Source organism: Oryzias latipes, chromosome 21, assembly GCF_053564925.1.
Source record: "Oryzias latipes strain Hd-rR chromosome 21, Olatipes_Hd-rR_3.1".
Classification (NCBI taxonomy): domain Eukaryota; kingdom Metazoa; phylum Chordata; class Actinopteri; order Beloniformes; family Adrianichthyidae; genus Oryzias; species Oryzias latipes.
Window position 1 is genome coordinate 8,580,865 of NC_136257.1, and position 9,451 is coordinate 8,590,315.

The 9,451-nt window shown below is 45.7% G+C and overlaps 1 protein-coding gene across 4 annotated transcripts; it reads right to left on the minus strand.

Annotated features, from left to right (window-relative positions):
* Nucleotides 1-3,461: 3,461 nt before the first annotated feature.
* Nucleotides 3,462-8,620, minus strand: lrfn4b (leucine rich repeat and fibronectin type III domain containing 4b). Of its 4 annotated transcripts, XR_002872551.2 has the most exons (4): nucleotides 7,551-8,620; nucleotides 4,607-7,285; nucleotides 4,235-4,437; nucleotides 3,923-4,060 (listed from the first exon to the last, which is right to left on the minus strand). XR_002872551.2 is itself a non-coding variant. In XM_023951141.2 (3 exons), the coding sequence occupies exons 2-3, from the start codon at nucleotides 7,043-7,045 to the stop codon at nucleotides 4,297-4,299; spliced, it is 2,580 nt and encodes an 859-aa protein (XP_023806909.1). In that variant the 5' UTR covers nucleotides 7,046-7,285; nucleotides 7,551-8,620; the 3' UTR covers nucleotides 4,156-4,296. The 4 variants fall into 4 exon arrangements, 3 of the variants coding, with proteins under 3 accessions (XP_023806908.1, XP_023806907.1, XP_023806909.1); XM_023951141.2 differs by lacking the exon at nucleotides 3,923-4,060 and having other exon boundaries at nucleotides 4,156-4,437; XM_023951140.2 differs by lacking the exon at nucleotides 7,551-8,620 and having other exon boundaries at nucleotides 3,462-4,060; nucleotides 4,235-7,258.
* Between the last annotated feature and the right edge of the window lie 831 nt (nucleotides 8,621-9,451).

The window sequence follows — 9,451 nt, forward strand, 5'->3', positions numbered from 1 at the left end:
ACTATAACCCTAACCCCTATTAATGCTTTGGATGGTGAAACATTAGCCCTAGCCAGGGTCCAAATCCTAATCCTAACCATACTCCCCTAAACGAAAGGTAACTCCTGAATTACAGCTCTATAACCCTAATCCCAAAGCCCAACCTGGAAGAAGTGGCCCGAACCCTAACTAGTCCCTTCGCAAAAATAAAATTTGACCTAAATTGAAGCCTTACCTCTCAAAAAGATCCCAACCCCATTAAATCTGACCGTTAATTCAAGCCCTATCCTTAGGAATATCCTAACCTTAACCATCAAAAAAATTTGACTGTGTTATAGAAGCCTATCCACAAAATCCTAAACCTACCGTAACTCGAGGGGTGTACATTAAATATAGCAGTTAACTAACTTACTAAATAAAATAATTATTAACCAATTAATAAAAGAAGTAAAATGGAATCAGCGGAATCTTGGTCCGCATTAAAATATCCTTCCTCTCCTTCCACAAAAGAGTACCATGACCCCAATAGGGGAATAAAGACTACCTTTATATTAGAAAATGCCGTCATGTGGAAAACTAACCTGCAGATGTTAAAACTAGGCTAGGCAGGAGCCCTGCTTCAGATAGTGCTATATGGAGTGTGCACTGAACGTTCCTTTCTAACCAGAAATATAAAAAAAAAACTTTTATTAAAGCTTGAAATTGGAAAAACCGTAACTGTTAGGGGCGCCAGTTAAAATATAGTTTTTTCTGACTGATATGGGGGCGGGGGCAGCCAAGTTCTTTTGCAAAAAAAAGACTCTATCAGTGACGTAGGTGCTACAACAAATGGACCACAAGCTCCCTGCTCTGCTCCATTCTGATGCATCCACTGACAGACAGGTAGATCCATAAACATCTTCGTTTTCCTCGTTGACAACTGCCTCAAAACTGTACGGGTGAATAGCTCCAATGTTGCTCGCCGTTTTTGTTGCACCATGCAGCAACGTTAGGTTGGGGTTTTGAGGGGCTGTAAGCTAGAGAGACAGCACGTAAAGGGATGGATGAAGGGAGGTGGGGGCTGGCTTACTTCCTTCCAGCATGTATCCTTGTGTAAGACTGACTCTCTGTGCGTCAGCGTGGAACAGTGTGGTATCCAGCAGTCATCCATGGCCTGCTTCTGGTTTGTGATGATGAGATGAGAGCTGTTTGTGATTGACTTAGCCATCACTGTACACATCTATTAGCATAACTCAACAAGCTGTCGCTGCTTATCCCTGCAGAGAAACATTGTGCTGAAGAGAGAAACCAATAATTGTGAATGAAGAACTCCCCTTTTTTCCATTCCGTCAGAACTTCTGCCACTTAGACCACATAGTAGACTTGAGCTGCAGTGTCCGGCTTCATTTTCTCATGGAGCGTGTAATCCTGACTCAGTCGGATGGGTGCCTTTACTCTGAACGTCTATTTCAGAACAAGTAGTGCGCTGAACTGCTGTTGGCAGAAGCAGTCTTCTGCGAGATGAGTTGATTAGAAAATGTAACGTCACAATCGTTTTTGGGGGGTTTTGAGGCGCTTGGATGAAGAAAGAAACGCTTGTTTTAAACTTTTTGTTTACCACTGTCAAGCTGTGAATAAAAGGCAAGATAACTAGAGGTAATGGAATTTATAGGTGGATGTTGACTTGCTTTGATGTTTAGCCTAAATGGTGCTCGATTGTTTCTCCTCAAATCCATTAATATTCTGTTTAATACGGCTAAATGTTGTGAAAGGTGCCTATGTCGATGAACTGGAAGGTCCTGAGTGTTTCTGACAAGTCAGTTTAGGCATTAGCTTCACGCAATAAGATGCAAATTCTCCCAAAATAACTCTGTTTTCCAGCGCATTCCAGTGCAGGGAGACAGTTTTCAAGTTTAAATCCATTACATGTAACTGGCTAATATAAGACAAAACAAATAACTCTCACATCAGCTTACAGTTGTTGTTCTTTGCCTGTATTTGTATTTGTGTTTTGTATACTGTTATCCCTGACGACCTTTTATTTAAAGTTCCATTAGTCAACATTTTAAATTGAGCAAAGGTTGAGGTTTGTATTGTTCATGGGGATGAACCTGTTCCTGTCGCTTTCAAGTCATTGTTTGGAGATGAACAGCTTTGTTTCAGTCGCGCATCATTTGGCAATTAAAAGCATGTGTGCAGCACCAGGGCAGAGTTAACCTTTTAAAAATTAAATACATTTTACATCGGCTTGTTGTATTCATTCATTTGTACTTTAATTTGCTCTATAACGTCTGACTGGTTGTTTTAGTCAGGAGTCTACGACTTTTAATTCTAAAAGAGCCATTTGGTCCAGGGAGAGCCGCAAAGTTCCACTTTATTGTTTAGAAAAATACACTATGTTCATGTTTATGTTACCATTAAGTCATTTGTTTGCTTTTAAATTTTAAAATCATTGAATAATAACAATGTTATATTTTTATGTACAAAGTTTTAACTTCCTTTACTTCTGACATCAGAACAAATGAGTTACTTTCAAAATACAATACATCCTGTGTCTAATCAGATCTTCCTGCTGCAGCAGCTTCAGTCTATCATTATGACTTTGGTGAGCCTTCATCCGTTTTCTTCTTTTATTATCAAATAAAAACAACGTTGGTGAAGAAGAAAATGATTTTAAATATTTACATTTAAAGTAATTATAAACTGTATGAAATAGATTTAGACACAGTTTTGCAGCAGAATATAAGAACATGTTCTTTAATCCTAGTCTAATAATAATCTACTCTGACAGTAGATTAAACCTCATTTAGTTCAGTTATCTGACATGTTAGAAATGTACAGATAAATGTCAAAACTTAACTGAAACAAATGATCTAAAACTACAAACCTGTTGTTTATTAATATTATTAGCATTTATCCTAAAGAGCCACCTTAGGTCGCAAACCCCTGGTTTGGGCTTTAATCCCACACTTTCACTTGTCTTTTATCATGTTTTGCACGCATCACATTCCTATAGCAGTCCAATTTATAAATTAAAGCTATTCTGTTTGGTGAAGGCAGCTCTATCTTTATTTTAATCCACTCAAACACTTATCATTGTTAAATTCTATATCATATAGATTATTTAATAAGCAGTTCCAATAACGTTTTACGCAAAGAGCTCTGCTCTTGTTTTAAACTAGTTATGTCTCAATTATTCTCTTTATGACAGTTAAAGGCATGGATGGAACTACTGTCTGGGATGGGCAGGAGAAGGCCGCTGTCCGGCTTTTTTTTTTTTTTTTATTTCAGGTGTGTCCAGATACAAAGGTGTATCTGTGTCTATAAACACAGGTGTGTCCAGCTATATTGTCAGGACCAGGTCTTGAGGACCAACAAAATATGACAGACCCAGGAGTAAGAACTTCAGAGTTTATTTGAGGACCAGAGCAGGAAGGATGATGGCTGAAACTTGACACCAGAGGGAGCTGAGGCAGACTTGTGGGTGATGAGGAATGTCTTACTGCTTGGTATCTTGAGAGAGGACTTGGCAGTGAGAAACTGGAGGTCGCAGGCAGGTTGGTTGATTGTTGGAAGCTTGGGGCAGGCAGGCAGGCAGGCAGGCAGGCAGGCAGGCAATCTGAGAGCGTGGAGCAAAAAGCAGGCTTGCAGGCAGACTGAAACCACAAAGCATGAGTAAGCTGGGAATCAGGCAGAAGACTTGACGTTCCAGCAGTGAGTGGAGCTGCATGGCAGCAATATATACTCAAGTGAACAGGTGGAGTGAATCAGAGGTGACGAGCAGCAGCTGGGGGGGCAGGGCAGCTGCTGTCATGACAGTACCTCCTCTTCAACGACCGGCTCCAGACGGTCGTGCGGGTTGATCAGGATGGTCTCTATGGAACTCCGCGATCATGGTGGGGTCGAGAACAAACCGAGCAGGGACCCAGGAACGTTCCTCCGGGCCATAGCCCTCCCAATCCACCAGGTACTGCAAACCCCTTCCACGACGACGAGAACGGAGCAGCCGTCTCACGGTGTAGGCAGGACCCCCGTCGATGTACCGAGCTGGAGGCGGGGCATTGGCAGAGGGAACAAGGGGACTGGTCCTAACCGGCTTCACCTTGGAGACATGGAAAGTGGGATGTATGCGGAGGGGTCTGGGCAGGCGTAGACGAACAGCAACTGGGTTGACCACCTTGGAGATAGGGAAGGGTCCAACAAACCGCGGCGCCAGCTTCCTGTTCTCCAGACGGAGGGGAAGATTAGCAGTAGAAAGCCATACTTTTTGGCCCACCTGATAGGAAGGAGCTGCAACTCTTCGTCTATTGGCAGCAGTACGGTAGGTCTCCACAGTCCTCAGGAGAGTCTGCCGGGCCCTGCGCCAGGCCTGCTGACATCTCCGGACAGAAGCGTAGGCTGAGGGAACAGAGACCTCTCCCTCCTGGGAGGCAAACAGAGGGGGCTGGTACCCATACACCACCTTGAAGGGAGACAACCCTGTGGCAGATGAAGGAAGAGTGTTATGGGCGTATTCCGCCCAGATGAGGTTACGGGACCATGAAGCCGGCTCTCGGGTGCAGAGGAGGCGGAGGCTAGTCTCCAACTGCTGGTTAAGCCGTTCAGATTGGCCGTTAGACTCTGGATGGAAGCCAGAAGATAAACTCACAGACACTCCCAGTAGGCGACAGAACTCTGCCCAGAACTTGGCTGTAAATTGGGGACCTCTGTCCGAGACGATATCCCTGGGAATGCCGTGGATGCGAAATACATGGTTGAGAAGGGCCTCAGCAGTCTCCTTAGCTGTAGGGAGTTTAGGAAGAGCAATGAAGTGCACCATCTTTGAAAACCGATCCACCACGGTTAGGATAACAGTCTTCCCGTCAGATGGTGGAAGCCCTGTGACGAAATCCAAAGAGATGTGGGACCAGGGTCTTCCAGGGACTGACAGCGGTTGTAGCAACCCAGCGAGAGGGGATGTAGAAGCTTTGACTTGAGCACACTCTGTACAAGCAGAGACATATTCAGTGATGTCTTTTCTCATGTTTGGCCACCAAAACCTCTGTCGGATAATAGCAAAAGTTCTCCTCTGACCAGGATGGCAAAACATGCGGGATGAATGGAACCATTGTATTACCTTTGCTCTGAGGTTATCTGGAACATAAATACATTCTGTGGGACAGGCTGACGGAGACTGGGAGCCCTGATTAGCAGATCGTACCTCCTCCTCAATATCAGTGTTTATTATTGCTAGTCGAGCAGAAACTGGCAAGATGAATTCCGGAGTCTCCTCCCGTGATGGGCAGGCATCCCTTCGGGATAGTGCGTCAGCCTTCGTGTTCAGAGAGCCTGGTCTATAGGAAAGAGAGAAATCAAACCGGTTAAAAAACAAAGCCCAGCGGGCTTGGCGGGAGTTAACTCTCTTGGCTGTTCTCAAGTACTCCAGATTCTTGTGATCTGTGAACACGACGAAAGGAGTTTCAGACCCTTCTAGCCAATGACGCCATTCCTCCAGGGCGTCCTTGATGGCCAGCAACTCTCTATCCCCGACGTCATAGTTCTTCTCAGCACTAGACAAGCGGCGGGAAAAGAAAGCGCACGGGTGGACCTTATTGTCCTGGCTCCGCTGAGAGAGGATGGCGCCAATCCCTGTGTCTGAAGCGTCTACTTCTACAATAAACTGCCTACCCGGGTCAGGTGTAATCAGAACAGGAGCTGAAGTAAAACGGTACTTTAATTCCTGAAAGGCAGACTCCGCTTCCTGGTTCCAGGAAAATGTCCTTTTGCATGAAGTCAAAGCATATAAGGGTGAAGCAATCTTACTGTAGTTCTTAATGAAGCGCCGGTAGAAGTTAGCAAATCCAAGAAACCGTTGAAGTTGTTTACGGTTCTCGGGTTTCGGCCACTCCAATACTGCCTGCACCTTTTTAGGATCCATCTTGACCCTCCCCTCTGAGATGACCAGCCCCAGGAACGAGGTAGTAGTGACATGAAACTCACACTTCTCTGCTTTGACATAAAGTTGGTTTTGTAGTAGTCTGAGAAGGACCTTGCGTACATGTTGGACATGCTCAGTCTTAGAACGTGAGAAGATCAGTATGTCATCCAGATAAACGAATACGAAGTGGTTAATCATGTCTCCCAATACATCATTAACAAGGTTTTGAAAAACAGCCGGGGCATTAGTTAAGCCAAATGGCATGACCTGATATTCAAAGTGGCCTAAAGGCGTGTTGAAAGCTGTTTTCCACTCATCCCCTGCCTTGATCCGGACCAGATGGTAGGCGTTGCGTAGATCCAACTTGGTGAAAATACTGGCACCCTGGAGAAGTTCAAAGGCAGATGACATTAGGGGCAGAGGATAGCGGTTACGGATAGTGATCTCATTGAGCCCTCTGTAATCAATACATGGTCTCAGGCCCCCGTCTTTCTTCTTGACAAAGAAAAAACCAGCCCCAGCAGGAGAGGAAGACGGCCTTATGAGTCCAGCAGCCAGCGACTCCTTGATGTAAGTGTCCATGGCTAGCCTTTCAGGAGCCGAGAGCGAGTATACATGGCCTCGGGGAGGTGATGTGCCTGGTAGAAGTTCAATGGAGCAGTCATATGGACGATGAGGGGGTAGAGCAGAGGCTTTTAACTTGTTGAATACTTCTTTAAGGTCATGATAAACAGCAGGTACTTTGGTGAGATCTGGGTATTTGTCACCTGTGGTCCTGTTACGATCTGAGGACGGTGGTGTTTCCATAGCGCCTAGACAGTTATTGTAGCAGCCAGTATCCCAAGTCAGGATCCGACCTGACCGCCAATCAACCTGCGGATTGTGTTGTTGCAACCAGGACAGACCTAAAATTACATTAATGTCAGTATTTTTGAGAACATGAAATCTGATAAACTCAAAATGATTGTCCATTTGCATCTTCAATGGTTCAGTAACCAGATGACTGTTGGTTATGACGTGGCCATCAATGGCTTTGACACTCAAATGCTTCTGCTGAGGGAAAACGTTGACACCCCACTTGTTAACAATTTCCTCTGACATGAAATTACTGTCTGCCCCAGAGTCAATTAGTACAGTTTCTGAGTGTACCTGATTCCGGACATGAAACATGGCTTTAGTCCTTGGGTTAGGTTGGAAGGAGGATGACAGAGAAAGGCTCACACACGTCTCCTTCTTCCGTGTGGAGCCAGACCTTTTACTGGACAGTTCTCAATACGGTGATCGGGAGCAGCACAGTAGAAACAAAGATTCTGCTGGAATCGACGGTCCCTCTCCTCCTTGGAGAGCTGTGTGCGACCCAACTGCATAGGCTCCTCCGTGTTGGATCCTGAAGTCGAAGAAGGCCTAGGACTGAAACGTGACCGGGGTTCATGATAAATTCTAGGGTTAAGTGCATTATGTCTCTCCCTTCCTCTCTCCTGAATGCGTCTGTCAATGCGGGCTGCCAGTGACATCAAATCATTGATCCGTCTTGGGAGTTCCCGTGCTGCCAATTCATCCTTAACGCACTCCGCCAGTCCCTCATAAAACATGTCATAGAGGGCCTCCTCATTCCATGCACTATTACACGCTATGGTTCGAAAGCGTATAATGTAATCGTCAACAGTCTCTTTACCTTGACGTATCTTTGTAAGTTGGCGTGCTGCCTCCCGATGGGGTTTCACAGGGTCGAAAATTGCCTTGAGTTCCTCTGAAAACTGTCTGTAAGAAGAACAGATGACAGAATCCCGAGCCCACTCAGCGGTAGCCCATTGAGCTGCTCGACCAGTTAACAGTGAAATAACATAGGCAACCTTTGATCTTTCAGAAGAGAAGGCAGATTCCTGTAGCGAGAAATTTATCTCACATTGGCAGAGGAAGGTTCTACATGATGCAGGATGTCCGTCATATTTATCAGGAGGATTAATCTTGATTTCATTAACAGGTTGCACAGTGATAGAAGGAGGAGCTCTTAGGGAGATGCTCATGGCAGAGAGTCTTTCAGTAATTTCACGCAGGCTGGATGTAAATTCAGCCATCCGCATGTCATAATTATTAAAAGCTCCTTCTACCTGAGCCTGGAACTCCTGGGCCGTCTTTGGGTCCATGTTTGGCTGGAACGTACTGTCAGGACCAGGTCTTGAGGACCAACAAAATATGACAGACCCAGGAGTAAGAACTTCAGAGTTTATTTGAGGACCAGAGCAGGCAGGATGATGGCTGAAACTTGACACCAGAGGGAGCTGAGGCAGACTTGTGGGTGATGAGGAATGTCTTACTGCTTGGTATCTTGAGAGAGGACTTGGCAGTGAGAAACTGGAGGTCGCAGGCAGGTTGGTTGATTGTTGGAAGCTTGGGGCAGGCAGGCAGGCAGGCAGGCAGGCAGGCAGGCAGGCAGGCAGGCAGGCAGGCAGGCAGGCAGGCAGGCAGGCAGGCAGGCAGGCAGGCAGGCAGGCAGGCAGGCAGGCAGGCAGGCAGGCAGGCAGGCAGGCAGGCAGGCAATCTGAGAGCGTGGAGCAAAAAGCAGGCTTGCAGGCAGACTGAAACCACAAAGCATGAGTAAGCTGGGAATCAGGCAGAAGACTTGACGTTCCAGCAGTGAGTGGAGCTGCATGGCAGCAATATATACTCAAGTGAACAGGTGGAGTGAATCAGAGGTGACGAGCAGCAGCTGGGGGGGCAGGGCAGCTGCTGTCATGACATATATAACTGTGTCCAGATACAAAGGTGTATCTGTGTCTATAAACACAGGTGTGTCCAGCTATATAACTGTGTCCAGATACGCAGGTGTATCTGTGTCTATAAACACAGGTGTGTCCAGCAACTTAACTATGTCCAGATACGCAGGTGTATCTGTGTCCATAAACACAGGTGTGTCCAGCTATATAACTGTGTCCAGATACGCAGGTGTATCTGTGTCCATAAACACAGGTGTGTCCAGCTATATAACTGTGTCCAGATACGCAGGTGTATCTGTGTCCATAAACACAGGTGTGTCCAGCTATATAACTGTGTCCAGATACGCAGGTGTATCTGTGTCCATAAACACAGGTGTGTCCAGCTATATAACTGTGTCCAGATACGCAGGTGTATCTGTGTCCATAAACACAGGTGTGTCCAGCAACTTAACTGTGTCCAGATACGCAGATGTATCTGTGTCCATAAACACAGGTGTGTCCAGCTATATAACTGTGTCCAGATACGCAGGTGCATCTGTGTCTATAAACACAGGTGTGTCCAGCAACTTAACTGTGTCCAGATACGCAGGTGTATCTGTGTCCATAAACACAGGGGTGTCCAGCTACATAACTGTGTCCAGATACATAGGTGTATCAAGATACATGTGTGTCTATAAACAGGTGTGTCTAGATCAGGGGTGGGCAAACTATATGATTCGTGGGCCAAAGAGGGTTCTAAAATTTGACAGAAGGGCTGGACTAGGAGCTTATGTGTGGAGTGTTTTGGTAGTCCACCTCAGCAGAGAAAGAAATAACATGGAATATGGATGAAAATCAGCTTGAACTAATTAAAAATTAA

Excerpts from the sequence above, each read along its gene's own strand:
- lrfn4b (XM_023951139.2), bottom strand. The coding sequence starts at position 7,045 with ATGTTTCATGTCCGGAATCAGGTACACTCAGAAACTGTACTAATTGAC. Across the intron at positions 6,514-6,642 it reads AGATCGTAACAGGACCACAG|GCACATCACCTCCCCGAGGC; the intron begins GTGACAAATACC and ends AACTTCTACCAG.